The sequence below is a fragment of the Amblyomma mixtum genome, chromosome 9, assembly GCF_055824585.1.
Source record: "Amblyomma mixtum isolate Tamu chromosome 9, ASM5582458v1, whole genome shotgun sequence".
Classification (NCBI taxonomy): Eukaryota; Metazoa; Arthropoda; class Arachnida; order Ixodida; family Ixodidae; genus Amblyomma; species Amblyomma mixtum.
Window position 1 is genome coordinate 109,553,762 of NC_143020.1, and position 22,012 is coordinate 109,575,773.

The 22,012-nt window shown below is 43.9% G+C and overlaps 1 protein-coding gene across 1 annotated transcript in view; it reads left to right on the plus strand.

Annotated features, from left to right (window-relative positions):
* Positions 1 to 22,012, plus strand: part of LOC149330685 (uncharacterized) — a 47,261-nt gene that overhangs the window by 20,521 nt on the left and 4,728 nt on the right. The window contains exons 6-10 of the mRNA XM_089559475.1: positions 8,537 to 8,595; positions 10,508 to 10,638; positions 12,851 to 12,913; positions 18,720 to 18,844; positions 21,693 to 21,745. Of these exons, the coding sequence (XP_089415601.1) occupies positions 8,537 to 8,595; positions 10,508 to 10,638; positions 12,851 to 12,913; positions 18,720 to 18,844; positions 21,693 to 21,745 (431 nt within the window). The remainder of the gene's footprint in view (positions 1 to 8,536; positions 8,596 to 10,507; positions 10,639 to 12,850; positions 12,914 to 18,719; positions 18,845 to 21,692; positions 21,746 to 22,012) is intronic.

Consider the following 22,012-nt stretch of genomic DNA (forward strand, 5'->3'; position numbering starts at 1 on the left):
CCGTGTCATTTATTCACTATGTTTTCGAAGGACCTATCCTCAACTCAACCATTTTTTTTTCAAGTTCCCAAAGAGTGTCGACCATTGCGAGGAAAAGCCAGTTTTAGAGTAATTAGTTAGTCTTTTTTGAGCTTACGCTAGCCTGGTTTGGAAAATTTGTTCACAAGATTCGAGTTCATGTTAATCCTTTGAGTGCTTGTTTCCTTCGTTTCACTACGAGATGCGCTGTGATTAATTGGTAATTGAAAATTGATTCATAACAACCTAAAAGCAGTGAAGAGAAAACTAGGCATAGGTAAAAACCAGATGTATGCGATAAGATACAAAGAGGACAATGTCATTAGCAATATGGATAAAATAATTAAAGTAGCCGAAGAGTTTTACACAAATCTATACAGTAGCGATTGCAATCAGAATGCCACTGAGAGAGGCAGCAGAGCACAGCAATGGGACATCCGGCCATTAACGAAGGATGAAGTAAAGAAAGCCTTTGGAGCAATGCAAAAAGGGAAAGCAGTTGGTGAGGATCTGATAACAGCAGATTTGTTGAAGGATGGAAGAGCGATTGTGCTAAAGAAACTAGCCACCCTGTATACGCAATGCCTTGTGACCTCGATCGTGCCTAGAGCTCGGAAAAACGCTAACATTACCTTAATTCATAAGAAAGGAGACGTCAAGGACTTGAAGAATTACAGACCGATCAGCTTATTGTCTGTTGCCTACAAGGTATTTACTAAGGTAACCGCTAATAGGGTCAGGACAATCTTATACTTCAATCAGCCAAATGATCAGGCAGGCTTTCGTAAGGGATAGTCGAAAATAGACCATATTCATGCTATCAATTAGGTGATAGAGAAATGCGCAGAATATAACTAGCCCCTATACATAGCGTTCATTGATTACGAGAAAGCATTCGACTCAGTAGAAACCGCAGCAGTCATGCAGGCATTGCGGAATCAAGGTGTACAAGAGTGTTATATGAAAATATTGGAAGATATTTATATCGATTGAAAAGCTACCACAGTTATTCATAAAGTCAACAATAAAATTACAGTAAGAAAAGGTGTCCGGCAGGGGGACACGATCTCGCCTATGCTATTCGCTGCCTGTTTACAGGGGGTATTCCGGGGCCTGAAATGGGAACAGTTGATATAAGAGTTAATAGAGAATACCTAAGTAATTTGCGATTCGCTGGTGACATTGCCTTGCGAAGTCACTCAGGACATGAACTGCAAAGCATGATCAATGAGTCAGACAGGCAGAGTAGAATGGGGGGGGGGGGGGGGGGGGGCTAAGAATTAATAGGCAGAAAACCAAAGTAATATTCAACAGTTTAGCAAGGGAACAACAGTTCGCAATTGGTGGCGAGGTGCTGGAAGTAGTAGGAGAGTATGTCTATTTAGGGCAGGTAGTGACAGCTGATCCGAATCATGAGAGGGAAATAACTAGAAGAATAAGAATGGGGTGGAGCGCATATGGCAGGTTCTCTCAGATCATGAATGGCAATTTACCAATATCCCTCAAGGGAAAAGTATACAACAGCTGTATCTTACCGGTACTCAGCTATGGGGCAGAAACGTGGAGGCTAACAAAGAGGGTTCATCTTAAGTTAAGGACAACGCAGCGAGCTAGGGAAAGGAAAATGATAGGTGTAACGTTAAGAGATCGAAAGAGGGCGGAGTGGGCGAGGGAGCAAACGCGGGTTAATGACATCCTAGTCGAAGTCGAGAGGAAGAAGTGGGTTTGGGCAGGGCACGTAATGCGAAGGCCAGATAACCGCTGGTCCTTAAGGGTAACGAAGTGGATTCCAAGAGCAGGCAAGCATAGCAGGGGGCGGCAGAAAGTTAGGTGGGCGGATGAGATTAAGAAGTTTGAATAGATAGGGCGGCCGCAACTGGCGAAGGACAGGGTTAATTGGAGCGACATGAGAGAGCCCTTTGCCCTGCAGTGGGCATAATCAGGCTAATGACGATGATGTAAATATAGCCGTGATTCATGCCAACGCTTTTCTGCTGAAGTGCGAGTGGGCGCAGATAGTTGAGACGGGCGGCGGAGGCACAGATGCCTGCGCTGCTAAGGAGCAAAAGAGCATGTCAAAAATGCTAGTCCCCGATGCATTTACATCCTCCAAAGTAAAGCGAAACGAGAAATGCTGCAGCTGACTCATTTCATCGATTGGAAATGTTGGCTTTTAATGTTGCTGCAGCCTTTTAACACAGTTTATTTTTTCATTTTTTTCATCGACCATGTGTGTTATTTCAGAGACTAAAATTAGTGAGAAGGTTATCTCATAAAGTAAAACAAAATATCAAAAGGTCTCAGAAAACATTCTATAACAAAACATTGTAGCAAGAAAGAAAGAAAGAAAGAAGGAAAGAAAGAAAGGAAGAAAGTAAGAAAGAAAGGAAGAAGAAAGAAGTGTATTTATTTAGCATAAAACATGAAATACAAACAATAACAAAGCCTAACGAGTGCAGATAACATTAACTTGGTGCTACAAAGCTGCTGCAAACGTTCCATTCTCTACGATGCTAGATGCCAGAGACGGCAGATTCTTCCTAACACTGGCAGTTTTCGGAGGAGAAATGATTTATACAGTTCAGGTTTGCACTTGGATTTCCGTACGCAATGCTCACGCGTGGGCTGTTATAAGCACTGAAAGGTCTATGAGAGGTGGCTACCCCCTTTTCTCCAGCAGTAATTTTTGTTTTAAATATTTACATTGACCTATTATTTTCTCCGAAGTTTAAAAATGCACAGCTAATGTTGGTTCGTTCCTCGCCCCTACCTGCATCCTCTAAGTGCTCTTGATCAGCAAGTATGCTATACTGAGGCAGCAAATATACTCCGAACAATGAAGCGATCAACGAAAAACATTACGTTGAAACGAAGTCTTTTAGGCAGCCGGACTCCATGCCTGATACATCTGAAAAAATTAACCAAGAAGCCCTCGCCACAAAGTAGCCGGAGTTACGTGAAAGTCATATATTCCATATCATAGTCACGACCATCACTTGAAAGTTTGAAGCTGCGTACACATAGGGAGTTGAAGTAAATGAACGTATCTTCGACTAAAAAAAGGATGGTTGTTATTTTTTTGTAGGCACCTCGAGGGAAGTGAAGACTGCGCAAATAGGACGAGGACGATTGAAATAAACGAATACAACACTGCTGGAGCAGGTTTCGTTTTTTTATTGTTGTCCCCACATTTATTTATTTATTTATTTCATAAGTACTGCCGACTGCCCTTTGGCGGTCAAGGCAGGAGTGCAAAAAGTTAAAAAGAAAATTACAAAGTAGTAACAACAAAATAACAGCAACGAAGGGCGATTACAGTACGAGGACATAAATTCATTAAGACCAACGGGAAGCAAAAAAGTACAGGCAAATCATTCGACGTCAATCAGACTGAGTGAACTTAATAAAAACAAAGAAACCAAAATATACTGTGTACTAGACGCGCTACTGCGATACTTGAGACGAAATAGCAGTCTTAACGTTACTGGAAATGAACAAACCACCCCACAAGAACTTCGTACAAAAGTATATTTCTAAGCATGCTATGCCTTGCCGCAGGGCTGCTTTGAGGTTTTCCACAGACGTTATTTTTCATTAACGACTTGCTCAACCAGTGTGCGACCTCAATTAGAAAGGTGAGGCTGAAGGGTTAAGATTCGAAACGACCGTTCTGTTATGCCCAGCTATGCAGTTCGACTTCAGATAAAACCGGCTGACCCCATGATACCCAAGCGACTACCAACCACAGTGATCAGGTCGCAAAACGGTCGACTTGCTTATTAATCAGTGACCACGGAGAGCAATCCACACTGTCCGGACAAAGAACTTACATTCAATTTTGATGCCTTCCTTTACAGAGACGTCAAAAGGTCGCTACAAGATCATGATACCTTGCATTTCAGTTGTTCCTTCTAGTCTGAGTCATCTGTGATCACACTGCATCCACAACCTTTACGAGTGCTGTACGTATTTTCAGACAAAACAGGAAGAGCAAGCACAAGGTTTTCTTTGCCCTTAATTGACCTCTGTGCAACAGCTGTTCTGAGGCGAACTTATGCTAGCATTCTTAGCATTTCATCCAACGACTCTAGAGCAAATATAATGGATGGGGTTTCGAAAGACGTCAGGAGACAGGTCAGAAATTTGCTACGGGAAATGCTCCGTTATGAGTTTATAAGGCGTTGCCTCTAGGAAAATTTCTGGTAGTTGTCACGATGCTTAGCCTTTGGCGCTTGATTCTGTGTCTCTGCCTGGCAGCTTGCCATGCTGACGCTAATAGTCGGAAAAGTAAGCTTTTGCTCATCATTTTGTCCATCTCTCAGCATAGACTTTGCGATGATCAGAGTATTCCTCCAGATGATTTCTTGATTCAGTTTCTGTTCGTTCAGGGTCAGTGTACTGCTGGTGGCGAGTGAAATATATTTGCATATTGGCCGCCGCGGTGGCTCAGCGATTATGGTGCTCGGCTGCTGACCCAAAAGACGTGGGTTCGATCCCGGCCGCGGCGGCTGGAATTTCTTTGGAGGAGAAATTCTAGAGGCCCGTGTACTGTGCGATGTCAGTGCACGTTAAAGAACCCCAGGTGGTCGAAATTTCCGGAGCCCTCCACTACGGCGTCTCTCATGGCCTTAGTCGCTTTGGGACGTTAAACCCCATAAACCAAACCAAACCAAACCATATTTGCATATTATGTTCCGTCTGGCCCTATCTAGCTGGATGAAGGAGTGCAGAATTGGCGTTTATCTTCAGTAACTTACTCTCTAAATTTGAATTTCAAGTGATGTCAAGGTCGTCGAATGCTGTTCTCAGACTTTTTCGCTGTTGAGTGAAGTCATTTCCGAATATGCTCGAGTGACTGATAGGAATTTAAGTAATGTTGTAAACTTTTCATACGCTTTGTAAAATAACGCAACATAAACTCGTGGGTCGTGGGTTCGGATCCCAACGGCGGCATGTAGTTGTTTTTTTTCTGCTTTTCTAATCAATTAGCTTTAAGCGATAACATATTCAGTAATATTCTAAATTGATCAACACCACAAAATAAATAACTTAATTAAAAAAAAATCCCCTGTGCCCCTTGGTTTCTGTGGCTGTTGGCTTCTGTCATATTTATAACCAGCCCCTCACCCCTTCCCTTGTTTGCTTAATTGCTCAGCGAGGGCCTCGGTTCTGGCAGCCTTGACGCCATAGGAAGCATAAGAGGGTTCTCACGCAGCTTCCACCCTCTCCGTTCGATGACGTTCTACGTCACACCTGCGGTAACTCAAGACGTTCTACGTCCGCCGCTTGTGAACGTGGGTGGCGCTGATGAACACTCTCAAGGTTAGGTTACTTGTAAACATAAATACCCCTGAAAGCAGAAGGTTTGACAGCCGTCGCCGTAGCTCAGAGGTAGAGCACCGGACGCGTAATTCGGAGGTCGTGGGTTCGGATCCCACCGGCGGCATGTGGTTGTTTTTTCTTCTGCTTTTCTAATCAATTAGCTTTAAGCGATAACATATTCAGTAATATTCTAAATTGATCAACACCACAAAATAAATAAATTAATTTAAAAAAAATCCCCTGTGCCCCTTGGTTTCTGTGGCTGTTGGCTGCTGTCAGTTCTACTACTGGTCATTTGTCTCACAAAAACCACACCCTTCCGTGCCTTAGTAGGTGCGATATCGTCCATGCGTGACAAGTGCAATGTCAAAAAGTTGTTTTAAAACGTTCCGTGTTTCTTTGTGCCAGAGCCGGAAATCGTTCATTTTGAGTCAGAAGCTACCGAACGCCACATAGACTATAAGTTAAATCAATTTCAGGATACGGAATTGTCAACAGTTGCTGCGGGTTGTTTGACCTACTATTATTCGCCAGACCTGATGTTAGCTGCTCTTGCAGAAGGGATGTGCATCTATATTCCCCGTCACAGGCTCACGTCCCTATTCGTTACCTTTATCATTTTTTAGTCTGCACCGAGCCCGGAAAATATAGACAAACGCTTCGAATTTGTGAGGCTGCCGCCAAAATCACCGCCGGAATTCCGAATATTTGGTACAAAAAATCCATGGATTTCCAATGGCCGCCAGAAATAGTTGTTGCGAGCGCAGGAAGCACGCTAGAAGTCCGATTCGGCAGCGTGTAGGAAGAGCAGGGCGTCAGTGATATTCAGTGATAGTCAGTGATATCCAGAATGCGTCTAAGGCTATGAGGGACGCCGTAGTGAAGGGCTCCGGAAATTTCGACCACCTGGGGTTCTCTAACGTCCACTGACATCGCACAACGCACGGGACAGTGGCTTCACAATATACATCTACGCGAACACACTCTAGCGCACACCGTTCTTTAAAGGGTGTGCGCTAGAAGACATCTTAACTCCCTTTTTACTCTTTCTGTTTTTAGAGTGTATAATGATGCTGGACTTGGGTATAGGATATACCATGGTGGTAGTGACTGCTGGTCCACATCGTGAGGAAATTACCAGGATAGTAACTGTAAGCGAACTGGGGAAGAACATTGTACTTCACAACATTCGCTGCATGTCGATATATTCCTCATCAGAAAGTACACGAGAGTTGTCCCCTACCAGTGCTCAACTATGAGCCCGAAACTTGGATTCGAACAAAATCACGAAATGCGTTGTAGTGCAGCGCACCGAGCTGTTGGGATGGAAGCAATGTGAATGTCTTTGAGAGACAGAGAGGGATGAGCTTGGAACAAAGAGGAAAAACTCATGTTATCGTTAAACAAGCGCTAATCAAGAGGATGAAGCGGATCTGCCCAGTGCACGTGACGGGGAGGACCAAATGCGGATACTCTTTAAGGGCTCTTAAATGGGCTCCCAATAATAGTGCGGTATTTCTGAGATGTTAAATTACGCCACTTTGCGAAATCCTTCAGCCAGAATTTTTTTCAATGCGTTTTGTAGAAGCTGACTTATCTGTAGTGGGAATTATCATTTCGGCGTCATCGCGCCTTTCTCCTGTAGTCACTTTTTGCACGCTCAAAGGTCGGCGCTCCTATACGCCGACCACACCGCAGGAATTCCTTGGGGGGGGGGGGGTTCTGACCCGCTGGAGGGGTGCAGCGCAGCTGATTGGTCGCGCCCATGGTGGCTGCGTAATGCTTTAAGGAATCTAACCAATAGCCATCTTTGAACAGAATTACGCAGAAGCGTGCGAGAGAGGAGCTTGCCGAAAAGCTTGCCGGAATGACTCGACAAATTTCGCGCGCGGTTGTGGGTTCCCTGCTGCGCGTGTTGAAGTGTATTGTTAGGCGCAGGTGTCAATGACGAGAGAAGGTACTGATCGAGCAATATTGACCAAATGTTTTAGGGGATCCCCCAAGGTGGAGTTGATTTGTAATAAGGAGCGTTGAGTGTTGTGTTGTGTTTAGTGGCGCATAAGCAGCTAAGGCTATCATGCGCCAATAACAAATTTGTAATAAGGGAGTTAATTACTCATTGACGTCTACCCAAGCGCAGCCATACGGCTACAAAGGAAAGAAAGCTGTATAGCTTTCCTTTGCAGCCGTATGGCTGCGCTCAATTGGGTGGACGTCAGTGAGTAATTAACTCCCTTATTATTGAGCAATATTGTGTACTCTCCTAAGAAAGTGTTCCAGAGCCCCTTTAAGTCAAACATTTACAACGCCACAACGGCACGGTCATGGTGAAAGCTGGCGTAGACATGGTTGGCGGTAGAACAAGGTTCTGCGAGTCTGAGAAAACTCAGTCCTTTTTAACAGCATTGCCTATTAACAAGAACTTTCAAGAGCTTTACGTTAACGAAACAGCACTTATCATGGTTAGTTAGAAGTATTCCTTTGTAGCATCATTCGGTGTGCGTCGAAGCTTGCCGTGATGGCTAAGATGTGTATACGTCGAATAGGCAAACGAAAAAACGAAAAAGGGTTGCCTTTTCAGGACTGCTAATTCCGTGTTCATGTGAATCGCTGAAAAGTGCAGGTGCGGCGCGAACGCAGATTACATAACCTCGAACTGAAAGAGGCCGTTTGGCGTGAAGGCAGATTTCTCTCGATCTGCTTTGATCAATTCAGTCTGCCAGTAGCCGCTCTTGAGATCCACCGACGAGGAGTACATGGAATGTCAAAGTCGTTCAAGGACAGGGGGAGGGCAGACATCCTTCTTCGTTACCTGGTTCCAGCGATGGCAATCAGAGCCGAAGCGTACGACTTTCTGTTTCAACCAGAACAACAGGCGACACCTATGGCCGCAAATAAACGGCTGGATGACGTCTTCCCGCAGCATCTGTTCGGCTTGATTTCTAATAGCCTCGCGTTTTTGCGGCCACAGGGAACGCATCGGCCTTAAGCGGAGTCAGTGTGCCTTTGATGGGTCTGGTCGACGTGGCCTTCTCAGTGCGCGGCATCATCCTGCTTGGAGAATATTTATTGTTTCGCCAGAAAGCAAAGTCCACCCCAGCTGGGGCGGCCGGCTGGCCAGAACAGCGAAAAACAGGCTTTCGTAATCGCTGCTGCTTTCTTTTTGTCCTATGTAGACATTGTGTATCTTTTACAGACTAATGAATCTCAAGCCTGAGGACTCTCAGCTCGTCAACTTATTTTTCAAAACTTATGGTTTGTGACACTCTGCGTAAATATGCAGCAACTTTCTGCACACTTAGTGCGAATGGTCGCAAGTGCTGAATATCATTGCATACTTTTGCTCTTACACCGCTAAAGCTCGTTTGAGGACCACTGCCACCTTAGCGGTCATATTATGCGTCTAAAATGAGCTGGGTATTCTCTGAGCACTAATACACAAGCGGTTGCTGTCATTTTACATTTTGTTTTACAAACTATAAAGTTAATTACTGCGCTCCACCTACCTAAATAGAAACAAGTACTTGTCTTGAGACCATTTATTGACGTGGCTCTCTTAAATTTGACTGCATTTTCTGACACAGAGCTTTGACATTTACACTGCTGGTTAGAGAAGGGTTTCTAAAGACTTCTCGAAAGCGTACACTTGCGTTTTTTGCCATGTCATTACCGAAACTGATCTTTTAGAACTGTTGTATTTAGTTTTTGGAAGATATGTAGTTACTCAGACGCAGGTCTGCTCAATACACCCGAAGATGCTCTTAAGGAATGGCAACCATTTAAAATAGTACCTATGACTTCATGCATTGTGGTAAAAAGGCTCACTGTCGGTGTCACGTTTCTCCACAACGTTCCTGTTAAAAGCAGTGGATAATGCTGTAATCAGATCCGCGTAATTAGAGCCTGTTATTGTGAGTTGTCTCTTGGAGTAATCGCCAGCACATCATCTTTGGCATCCAAAAAAGTCTACAGCATGATTTTGCGTGTTGATGGCATGGTCTAGGACATTTTAAGTACGGAAGAGTCTCTGTGTTTCTGTTCGAATTGCATTTTGGTTTCGGGGCCACAAAGACGGAGCCGCGATTGATCTGCTGTCGCGTATTTTTTAATGAATTGTTTGTTCAGTTGACATTTAAAGAAAAATCCCTGTGGACGTTAAGATTCTAGGCATACCACTCGCTTTTAATTTTATCGTTTTGAATTCTCTTGTTGGTGTGATGTGCACCTTGTGGTTTGAGACGCCTGTTCTCAGTAGTAAATAATCTACTAAATGCCACGCTGTTAACCACTCAATGGAGCCGTCACACAGCCGAACTCCGTTTGTAGGCCTAGCAAGCAGAGACCCGCCTTGTGGACGGGTGTTCAGTCCACGCGTTGAGAAGTGGCGTGAAGGGTGTCTGCGATGTCAGCACACATGGGACGTACCCGGCACATAAACTAAATATTTCGCCGACAAACTGTTGATGTTCGCAGGGAAGGTTTACTTAGACGTGTTACGACGCGCAAGGCATCAGGGAGTTTGAGAGAGGAAGGCGACAAGCCGCTAGCCTCTAGCATGCCCAAAGGCTTGCCAAGAGCCAGACAATGCAGTTTGCCTGCGTGACGGGGCAACTGGAGTGGTTAGTATATTTAAAATATTTAGAAGTATATTCAAAAGTATATTTAGTATCATCTAAAATTTGCTCAGAAATTTGGCACCAACGTATCATGTGTATTGTTGATGGCTTCTACTGTGCCGACAGACTTGGAGAGTAAGCTGCTATGTTGATCTTCAAACACTTTCTCGGTGTTTTCCGGTGTTTAGCCACATATTTGTTAGACTTCTCATAGGATAAAGCTTTCAATCTCAAACTCGCTTGACCTAGTAATGTGGATTTCCGTGCGAGCCATAGTCTTTCACAGTGGTTTATAGCCGAACCTCTGAGCGACATGTTGCACTGTTCTACCAAACACCACCTTTTCTCCTGCCTAAACCTGCAATGAAATGAGAGTTCTTGTCGATTAATAATTTGGCGTGTACATTGCGCAGGTAGCATGGTTGTAATTTGGTCAAGGGTCTTGCAAAAGAACGAACCCACCGCACCTGCATGCAATGTTTGAAAAGTGATCGGATTGTTTTCGCAGTTGTCACTGGAAGTTTCATAATGCTTTGGGTTTTCTTTAACAGCCAAATTATCTCGACCAATTGGTGACGGCATCACTGTGTTGATACATGTCTTTTACGACTCAACGGTCGAAAGCGAAACAGTCGAGGAACAAGGAATCAAGCAAGTGGACTTTGAAAAGATATTTACACAGGTAAATTATGTGCGACGCGCTGCGATTACGGTTCTTGGTTCCGACTAGATCTGCTGCAGCAGCCTGATAAACCTTCGGAATAAACAAGCTTTACAAAGAGTGAAAGCCGAGTAAGAAAAAAAAAGGTAAAGACGGGCTCTAGCATTTAAATCTTAAGCATCCATCTTCCGCCAACACTAAAATAGAACCAGTTATTTTTACCTGGTAGGTCTCATTGCGCTTTCTTGGCGGTTGATTCTATCGAGTGCAAAAATTGCGGCCGCAGCTCTACAATCACCGCTGAAAGCATACTGAAACTGCTCGCTGGCCTTCGAGACATGTCAGTGATATCTTGGATCTTTATGCGCAATGCAGGAAGTCGTTTAACATGTCCGTACAACCGGCTCAGAATTTCGGCCTGCTGTACCATTGAGTACGGGAGTATATTTGAATCTTACTTTTCATAGCCCCAGCTGCTTCCTGGTTCTCTCACAGCGCACGCATAGCATTCACTGTGTCGCTGGCTGATTGCTGTTCCGAACAACGTAGCAGTAACGCCCATATTCCGCTTGAAACTCGGCATTTTATGTACACATCAGGAGGCGCTGGACGATTGGCAGCTTGCCTGGTTCATAGGCGGTGCGAAAAAGGGTGCTAACGCGTAGAAATACTGAAGAAATTGCATACACAAGCGCTGTGCGTACATTTTTATTTGCTCTAGTTTTATCGGATTTAGACAACTGTTTACTCCGTTTTATTGTTTTTACATGCCTGTTTCCCATTGGCCAGTGAGGGAAGGTACTGCTTTCACTTTTGCGTGGCATATTGTCCAGCGATCCCGGATACCAGAGTCCCACTATTTCATTCGTGTTGGGTAAATAACGTTCAAAACGAGCACATGGCAGCCGGGAACAATAATTTATTTATTTTTTTATTTTGATGTGAAGCAAGGCTCACGAAAATAAAGTTCCTTCAGCCCGAAATATTTCGATCGCCCGATCTCACGGCTTCCATTTTCCGGACTGCTCGGTTTTCCCATGATGAATTGGGAATAGTGGGGCTCTAGGAACTACAGGGTTTACTCCAATGTTTGCCACTGATATATCAGTTATTTTACAGCGTGGCGGTGCAAATCAGTGCGACCAGTGACTTCCCAGTGCAACTTCATGAACATTTATTGAGTGCTATTCTCCTCAGAAAAAGCCCGGGCTAAAAACGTACTAGTAGGTGCTGGAAGACTCTGGAGGACGTTGGTTTTTTCAATAAGGCTATAGTCGGATACAACTTAAGTCTGCAGTGAAGCTCCGCCCACATTCGGCCTTCGTGCACAGAATTCCTCCACGACTAAAAAGTAGTCCACTGCTTAAACGTTTCTTGTTACTTGAACAAGAAGATTACCACACGAAAGCAATTATGAGCTTTATAATTTCGATACGTGGATTGTTTGATATAGTCACACATTAAAAAGCTGATTGCGTTTACTGTTGCGACTGGCCAGCGGAGTAATACAGGATGCCGCGGACCGCGGCCCAGTGTTGGCAACTGCTGTTTTTTTTAAGTTGTATCCTACTATAGGTAGTTATTTAGGGGGATCTGAAAAGGACTCTCAATAAAGATGCGGTATGTCTAGGATGTTAAAGAACACCGCTTCACGAATATTCTACAGCAGCATTTTTTTTTAATGCTTTTAGCAGAAGATGTGCTACCTTTAGTGAAAATTAGAATTTCACGCCTTTGCCTCTGCTCTTGTAACTTTTTGCACGCTGGAAGGTCGGCGTTCCTCCGCCGGCCCCATCCCCGACACATGTGAGAATTCTTAGGGGGCTGTAGCTTCTTGATCCGCCTGAGCGGCTGACTGAACGCGGCCATGGTAGCAGAGTGACGCCTGAAAAAATCTAACCAGTAGCCACCACTCAAGAGAATTACGCAGGAGCGTGTGACTGAGGGGGGTGTACTGACTGAGCGAGGGTATATGTACTCTCCTGAATAGGTATTTCAGAGCCCCTTTAATATGTCCACGCTGAATAACTCTTCAGTGACTTCTCCGGTCAGTAGCATGCGTATTATATTTACCTAGGAATAATTTCGTAGGTCTTTGCAAGGATTACCCCTCAAACTGGAATTTAGTTATAATTTTAGAGTGGCTTAAGGAAATCTCACCACGAGTTGCACTTAGTTTTGTGTTACGTGAGCAGTTTGTTTTCCCTCAAATGAACTTTCATTTTCTTTTCAGGTCCAGCAATTCTTTGCGAAGTACGAAGTGTTGATCAATATAACTGTCACGAAAGCTGAAGAGGTGAGCGTTAACACTTGCCTTAACAGGGAAAAATGGGCCATTTCAGGGTGGTGTGCCAAAAAAATGTCTTGGACTTTAATGTAAAAACTTGTTTTACTGCAGCAGATCACAGTTTAGCTGAAAGACCGCTCTTTTTAAGAACCTAAAAGAGAAGTAAAATGCATCGCTTAACAAGAGAAAATTTTTAAATAGAAAAATTGAGACACTCACACAAAAATTCACAAAAACATACAACGTATTTGTTCAAAAATATTCAGTCAAAAAATATATTCAATGAAATCTACAATATACGTAATCATCTCAGATACGAGTATTAAGTCAGAGAATTCTCCTTGCTAAACATTCTGAGAAGTTAAAACGAAAAAAGTTAGTCGCTTGTGCAAACAGTGTTAGGCTACTCAACAGTGTGGATCCAAAGTCGATCCCGGATTGTATTGGAGAAAACTAGCTCCGCTACACTGCTGGTGCCATGGAATAGTTCATAATATGCCCGGCACCTTCAGGGAAGTTCGTACAGCACCGAACCTCCTCGCAAGCAGCGAAAACGATAGGTTGGGGTGGGCCGAGCAATGATCTCCGTCCGAAATAAAATTAGTAGAATCACGTCCTCTTTTCACAAAAACTTGTAAGTTGAATCCAGAAAAGAAAGTGATAATGCAGCGGAATCGCGAGAACACCGCTGCTGACTGGAGTTGGAGTAAGTTGAGGATGCAAGAAGGAGGGCAGAAAGTTGGGCAAGTTGGTAAACATTCATGATGGGTTCCAAAGCGCGACAAGGCGGAGACGAAAGGAAAAGAACACACACGACAACACGCACGACAAGGATGGAACTTGGACTAAATGATCACCTGATCACCACACAATGTCACATCCCCAACTGAAATGCAGTTAGATATATAGATACAGAGAGGGGGGAAAGGCAGGGATATTAACCGGAAAAGGTTTCCGTTTGGCTACCCTGCACTGAGGAAGGGAATGAGGGGATTAAAGAGGGAAGAGAGAAGGAACGGGAAACAGTCACAGTTACTTTGCAACAGAATGGATAGGGCTGCTTGTCATGAAGCGGCTTGGATCGCGCAGAATGGGCTATTTCGCACAATCGTTCGAACAGCATGATTTGATCAAGCGGGTTAAGGAAAAGGTTTAAGATAAAAATGAAATGCAGAAGATGAACTTTGGGTGAATAAGCGCAGTGCTTGGGGTAGAGTCCAAAATACAATAAGTATCAGAGCAGTATTAATCTCCGCTTAGGCTTTTGACAACTTAACAGTAACCACAGGGTGAATATTTTGTCGTTTTACCAACTCACCAGTCTATTTAGCTACAAATTTCTAGCTCAACGCTTGAATGATGTACCCGAGTTTCTGTTGAGGATGGTGGGCCTTTGGCTTTTGACCTTACATTACTTTCTTGAAGACAATTACGGAGTTTCATGCTTAGCGTGATTGATTCCGATTAACGGCTCCTATGAGCAACGTAGGCCTACGACTTACCCTGTGTTTATTCATAAAATCATAGGATTCTTATTTGATCCAGAAGAGGGCAAATACGGGCTGGTTGGTACATGTTTTACGAATTGGAAAAACAGCGCAATCAAAGACGAGACACAAGAGAAGGACAAAACACCAGCGCTGACTAACAACCAAATGGTTTATTGCTACAGGCAAGGCAGCATATATATGAAATGGCACGAGTAAAAACACAAAATTTGATCGTTTACCGCTTTCATTCCAGCGTTAACCATACACAAACATTCTGGACAAAAGCATTTTTGAACGGGAAAGAGCTTATGAGCGCAATTTTCTTAATATATTGTAAAATTTCACTATAACAATCGGTACATCCACACATCGCCCGTCGATAGGCTTGCGTTTTCTTTCTATTAACGTTTCTGCTTTCGTCAAAAGCATTCACTATTGGTTTTCCATGGCGGTCCAATGGAAAAAACTTTAAAAGATTTTGCTGCATATCGCAGGAATGGACCATTATCTTCAATATCTCCATAACAGTACATTACAATTTCCTAGTATTAATAATTTGTCCGAGGATGTTAGACATGCGCAGCATTCTAGCGCGGGTTGTCCGCTTTTATAAAATACAATTGTAGTGAAAAAGAACCTTGCGCCCGGAAGACGGCTTACCTCGTTGTGTTTCCTAATAGCTTTCGAGAGAAATTGAGGAGACTTCACGCGGCAAGTCGGCAGCTTGACAGCTGAAGTTGACATTAAAACTCCGCCGAATTCAAGATATTGATACATGCCTTAGAAGAGACAGAAGTAGTGCATGCACTAGTCGAGGAAGAAGTTGGTTGTCTCTCGCTCGCGCTCGGACCACTGAGGGACCACCGCAGTTTTTTTCGTCTCTGCTCCGGTGTTCTATTTCGCGTTGCACGCTACAATATGTTTTACTGTCTACGTTTACCCGTCGAAGTTGCTGGTTACGGGAAAACTTGCCAGCGATGAAAAATGCTACAGACCAGACCAGGTCGCATACCGCCACGAACTAAGTCATTCCAACATATTGAAATAGATCTTGAAGACTCTTTTTCAACGTCAACATCTGGCAACAAGTGGATATTCTCGGAGACGGACTACTTCCACTGCGCCCAAGCAAAAGCTCTGCGTCATGGCAAAATAGAAATCAAGGAATTGTTTGTGCAATGCATCCTCTTGCGTCATTGTACCGCCAATCGTTCATTACAGTCAGAGAAACAGCGTTCACGGCGGAGTTTAAGCATGTTACTCTCAGCTCCAGGCAGAGAACCATTCGCGGCAACTCACAGGCAAACAGCCATTCGGCGTACCATTTGCAGATGCATGCCGTCAAGGAGCACAGCAACACCTGGCGTATCATCCTCCCGCGTCTTCGCGTGCACCATTGCAGTGCAAGAGACCGCCCAGATGATGCCTTTTAGGCTCGTCCAAAGCAGGGACGCAACGACCAAAGTCGACTGAATAACCACCACATGAATAACCACCAAACGTTCTTCGATAACTCTCATGCGACGACCACCGAGCACACTTGCTGCTCTTATCACCGCCGAGTTCAGTTAAAATAAAAACTGGTATGGCGCAAGAAACGGGGACACAGAAGGCACACAAAACACAGGACTGACGCCAACTTTCAACTGGGGTTTATTGCACCAAGCCTGCCTTTTATACCACAACCAAGCCATATCAACGAAAGCGTAAACGTTGTACATATAAAACGGCAATTCATGCGACCACTGGCAATATAGTAACGCTGATCATAACAATCTAATCTAAACAGAGCTTGGGAGGCCAACTTATTTTCTGGCCAGCAGAAACACATCAACCAAGGCAAAAAAGAAAAAAGAAACAAGGCACTGGGGCATGACAAATCCACACTAACGAATTATGAAACGCGTGATGAAGGCGAAATAGAGCAAAAAATCGAACGACTATGAGATAAAACCACGTGAAAAAAGATAACCAACAATAACCCGGCAAAAAAAAAACAAAAAAAAACATGACCAACAATAACGCGGAAAAACATGATCAACAATAACAATAAGGAGGGATGAAGTCTGAAGATACAGCACCTAGCGTCAAGTGATAAAAACTGAAGATCATTCCTGAAGAACAGTCGTCTTAGCGTCTAAGAATCTAGAAATTGTAAAACACCGAAAGAAAGGACGAAATAAGAGCACGAAACCAAGGGAAATCTGCGAACTACAAAAAACCTTCTATAAAAGACGTCTCGGCGCTGCTAAGCATAATGGAAGGCCTGCTAACGCATTTGTTGCCAGCTTTTTCGATGAAATATGCCTCAACAATTTCTCTCTCAGTTTTATCTTTCCCACTCTTTAAAAATCTAGCTTCCTCGAATTCGGGACGGCAATTAGAACAGCTCTTGCAGTGGTCCACCAGGAAGCTTCTTTCGTTGTTGCGCAAGTTTCGGGAATGCTCACTTGCACGCTCATTAAAACAACGACCTGTTTGCCCGATGTAAACGAGGCCACAGCTAAGCGGTATCTCATAAACCACTTGTGTCCTGGAGGTTGTTTACCAAGGAGGTCCCTACGGACAGGCAACTCCAGTTTTTAGATATCAAGTTAATGTTTCCGGACAAAGGTCTTTGCTGGCTGTACAACCCGCGTTCTAAGAAAGGCTTGCTACCATTTGACAGCGCTCATTCAAAGCTTGTAAAACGCGCGATTGTTTCTAACTCCCTGCAATCTGCCTTAAACAAATCTTGCCCCCACATGTTGTCCACAAGCTTTCGCACTCAAGTTGAAAGGCTAAAACGGGCAGGTTATCCGCCTTGTCTAATTCCGGGGGTGTGCGAAATGCTTTTGCAGAAACTCAAGCAACTCACTTGCATCAGGGAGCCGGTATCGCATTCATCAGTAACAGTAATACCGTATATTCACAAGGTGTCGCATAACATTAAGAAAATAGCGAGCAGACATAATGTTCAAGTTGTATTCTCCGCGCCTTGTAAGCTTTCAAGACTTTGTGCCATGACCAACAGAGAAAAGCGGCCGGCTTGCACCATAAAACACCAAAAAAAGTTCACGCAGTGCAGGACACAAGTGGTTTATGAGATACCGCTTAGCTGTGGCCTCGTTTACATCGGGCAAACAGGTCGTTGTTTTAATGAGCGTGCAAGTGAGCATTCCCGAAACTTGCGCAACAACGAAAGAAGCTTCCTGGTGGACCACTGCAAGAGCTGTTCTAATTGCCGTCCCGAATTCGAGGAAGCTAGATTTTTAAAGAGTGGGAAAGATAAAACTGAGAGAGAAATTGTTGAGGCATATTTCATCGAAAAAGCTGGCAACAAATGCGTTAGCAGGCCTTCCATTATGCTTAGCAGCGCCGAGACGTCTTTTATAGAAGGTTTTTTGTAGTTCGCAGATTTCCCTTGGTTTCGTGCTCTTATTTCGTCCTTTCTTTCGGTGTTTTACAATTTCTAGATTCTTAGACGCTAAGACGACTGTTCTTCAGGAATGATCTTCAGTTTTTATCACTTGACGCTAGGTGCTGTATCTTCAGACTTCATCCCTCCTTATTGTTATTGTTGATCATGTTTTTCCGCGTTATTGTTGGTCATGTTTTTTTTGTTTTTTTTTTGCCGGGTTATTGTTGGTTATCTTTTTTCACGTGGTTTTATCTCATAGTCGTTCGATTTTTTGCTCTATTTCGCCTTCATCACGCGTTTCATAATTCGTTAGTGTGGATTTGTCATGCCCCAGTGCCTTGTTTCTTTTTTCTTTTTTGCCTTGGTTGATGTGTTTCTGCTGGCCAGAAAATAAGTTGGCCTCCCAAGCTCTGTTTAGATTAGATTGTTATGATCAGCGTTACTATATTGCCAGTGGTCGCATGAATTGCCGTTTTATATGTACAACGTTTACGCTTTCGTTGATATGGCTTGGTTGTGGTATAAAAGGCAGGCTTGGTGCAATAAACCCCAGTTGAAAGTTGGCGTCAGTCCTGTGTTTTGTGTGCCTTCTGTGTCCCCGTTTCTTGCGCCATACCAGTTTTTATTTTATCATGAACCAACTCGCCCAAACTAGAGTTTTACTTGAGTTCAGTTAATTTAAGTGCAGATGTTCGCCTAATAAAAAGCTCCCTTTGAATGGCCTGAGCTGCTTTCTGCTGCCAAAATGAAAAACCACTATGTGAGAATATTCACAATGTCTCTGTATACTGGCCAGGGCCTTTACATGCACTGGTTTAAACTGGAAAAAGAGTTTTTTGAGCTCTGCTGAGTTACCAAGTATCATGAGCTGCTAGACAACCTTTGACGTTGAGCCTTTTCAGAATACTGTTTGCTTTATTCTCAGGATGACAAGTTCGACGTTGAACTTAATGGTACGAAGGGGGTATTAGATGGCCCGAAGACACTGAGACAGCTACAAGCGCAGACACGGAACGAAACAAACAACACTATTTTCTACCTCTTTACCCGGTGAGTAATATTTGCTTTTTGAGTTTACGTCACGCCTTTTGACGTAAAGGTAAGCTTCCGAGGCATCCAAAAACAACAGCCAATCCGGAGACTTTTCACCCATGCCCAGAAAAACTTTTTGCAAATACACCGAGACCGGGCACCCCAAATCCATCTTGGATCGCATAGCTACAGAAGGTGCATTTCAGATAGCCACCGCTCTTCTCCTACCAAGCTCTTATGGTCTTACGACGCCGTAATAACATTTAAGAGCCATCAATGAGAGAGCTCTGGGGGTCGCTTCTAACGTACGACGTTAGGGACGGCAGCACTGCTTCCGCAAAAAAAATAAAATAAAAAAATCCCTTGACACCTATCGCTGTACCAGCATCAGCCTATATCAATGGCGAACTTATTTTCAACACCACGAATTGCATACGTGGTATACAACTCCTGAACAAGGACTTAATGAAAATTCAAGTCTTGTTGTTGCTGGAACGCTTTGGCACTGCACCTCAGTGCTGGGTGAATGCTTTCCAAGATTTTTCAGCAACAAGAAGGGTTAAAGATAACGAAAACACTGCTCAGGTGATAGCAGCGACGATTAGTTGAGGTCCCCCAGTGTACTTACATGTTCTTGTATATAGGCAAACGAAAACAAAGAAAAGTTACGCCAACCACGTTATCAGAAGACATGAGCACTCCTGATATATTTGAGCAGTAGCCGTACTACATATGCAGGCGCGCAAGTGAAGCGAGAGCAGTTCAATAATATTGGTTATTTACTGGCACTAGGAAAAAAATTAGGAACGATAAATTGCACTCATGCTGTGAAAATGAGATGCATTCTTTCAGCCCATTACAGTTCTGATCCTGTCGCAGTTATGATTCTATTCAAATTCTAAGTACTTTGTCTTTCACTTCCAATCTACTGCACTTGTGATTATTTTTCATTTCCGACTACACAACTATGCAAAATGCATCACATCGTTAAATCGCTGCGAGTCCTCGTACCACTATATACCGGCGCAGTGGCGCAGCAGAAAGCAATGCGGCACTGCACTGGCAGGTGGCTGTTTCAAACGCAGCCGCTGAAGGGGCTTGTGCGACCCCATTCAAGAAGGAATTACTTCACTGTTGCAGTTCTCACACTAGTCGTAAAGAACACCTCTAGCCACTTGCTGTAGCATTCTACCAGCGTGATTGCGAAGCGGCAGTCAGTAGGAGCTTGGTCCAACGGTCCCACGATGTCAGTGGCGACCTTTTCCCAGGGCTTATCTAGAAAGGCGACAGGTTGCTGTAGAGCTAGAACCGGACGAGCCGACTTTCGCATGACTGGCACACAACGCATGTCCGTACAAGTTTTCAACGTGCTTGTCCATTTGTGGCCACCAATATAGCTCTCGCAATCTGCTCTTCGTACGGTTGATTCTGGAATGTGATACATGTGCGACGTCCATGAGGCGTCGTCAGGAACGACGATCTGTGGAATGACAACTGCGCGCGCAGAAGGTAGAAAGGCATAAGATGTTATGGCAGAGATTTCTTGTCAAGGAATGCTGCAGATAAATGCACGGCCTCCGTAACAATAAGATCGTTGAGAGTTGCATCTTGCAGCTATTGTCATGGCGGAAGGAAAAAGGCCACTTCAAGGTCCTTTAAACAGCATCGTAGTCACCAAAATATGTTCATGCAGAACTGAGAACCAGGGCACGAAGAGTTGGTGTTCCTTGGTATTGTTTTGGTGCCGAGTATGTAGGACTCGAATAATGATGAATAACTCGCACGGGGACAAAACTGAACAGCCATAACAAAGCATTGCCTATATTGAAGAGACAAGACAAGTACACTCTTTTCGACGACTCTCATTTTTGCTTTGGTTCTATCGACTGTCCCTTTCAGGAACTCTTTTCTTTCTCCCCTAGACGCCCAATAAGTCCCTCCCCCCCCCCCCCCCCCCCCCTCTAACGTGCCCTTGACTTAGTGTGGCCTCACTTCAGCCAGTAGAGAAGGGCGAGAAATACAGAAATGGCGTGGAATCGGTTCGGAAATCGTGATATACCACCCCATAGGGTCAGACGGCCCGTGCTCAGAAACCATGCGCGTAAAATGAAAGTTAGCTTTAGTGAAGGAGGGACGCTGCCACTAACATAACACTTAGCGCCTCTACTGTTTTTTCGTTATCGTGCCAGCACCCAAAAAGCAGCTCTTCAGAGACATATTTTTAAAGCAAAACTCTGACAGCAGTATCTGAGTGTACCGGCACATGTCTTAAGCAACGGAGCAAAGTGCATCGTTTAGCAAAGCGATATGGTTGGCAAAACGACATGCACAAACTGATTCGCGGTGCAGCCACAGCGTGGCGGCATAATTGCCCGTAGGTGAAGGATCCATATCTGCTTCTGCTGTTCTTAAGCGTTTATGTAAAATAAAAAGTTCTTCGAAGAGGTACCACTTGTAAGGTAGTACCTAATCGATTCTAAATGGTGTTTCTTGTGATTGGCAAGAGCTGTATCGAGACATATTTAAGGTCATCACTTGTTGATGCACTTTCAACTGTTTCCTGCAAAGAATCGATTAGTTTGACAATAACGGATATCTTCGAGTACTGCCCAGTTTCACGTCATTTCGAACATAATTTGAAACAACCGTGAAGGGTAGTAACTTCGCACTGTAAAGGCTACATTATTCGGAGTCACGTACACTACTAAGGAAATCACGAAAACTGCTTTCATCGCTCAGAAAAAATTAAACAAATGCGAAGTCAAGCCGTAGCTAAATTTCTGGTATGAAGCACTTCCATCCGCTTCGGCGTCATACGAACCGCACAACAGCACTGTATATGTATTTCCTTTTTCTTTCTTTTCAGGAAACCTCTCCTTCAGGAAAATCGTTATGCTGACACCGGCTCTGAATTATATAGTAAGAATCTGTGAATTTACAAAACGTAGCAAAATACTTGCGACCTATGCTGTACGCATTATTGTTACCGCTATTTAAACTCTAAGCGCACTTAATGCTTTTCTACTACTTGTGATAAGGGTTCTATTGTAGGACTGCAAGAAGTCTCATTTTCAAAATTTTTATCAATTTCCGGACTTAATAAGCAACATCTCAACTTAGCTGGGAAAACAATAGCTGCGTTACACTTGGTAAACAACGATAACGTCGGCGTCAAATGTGATACTA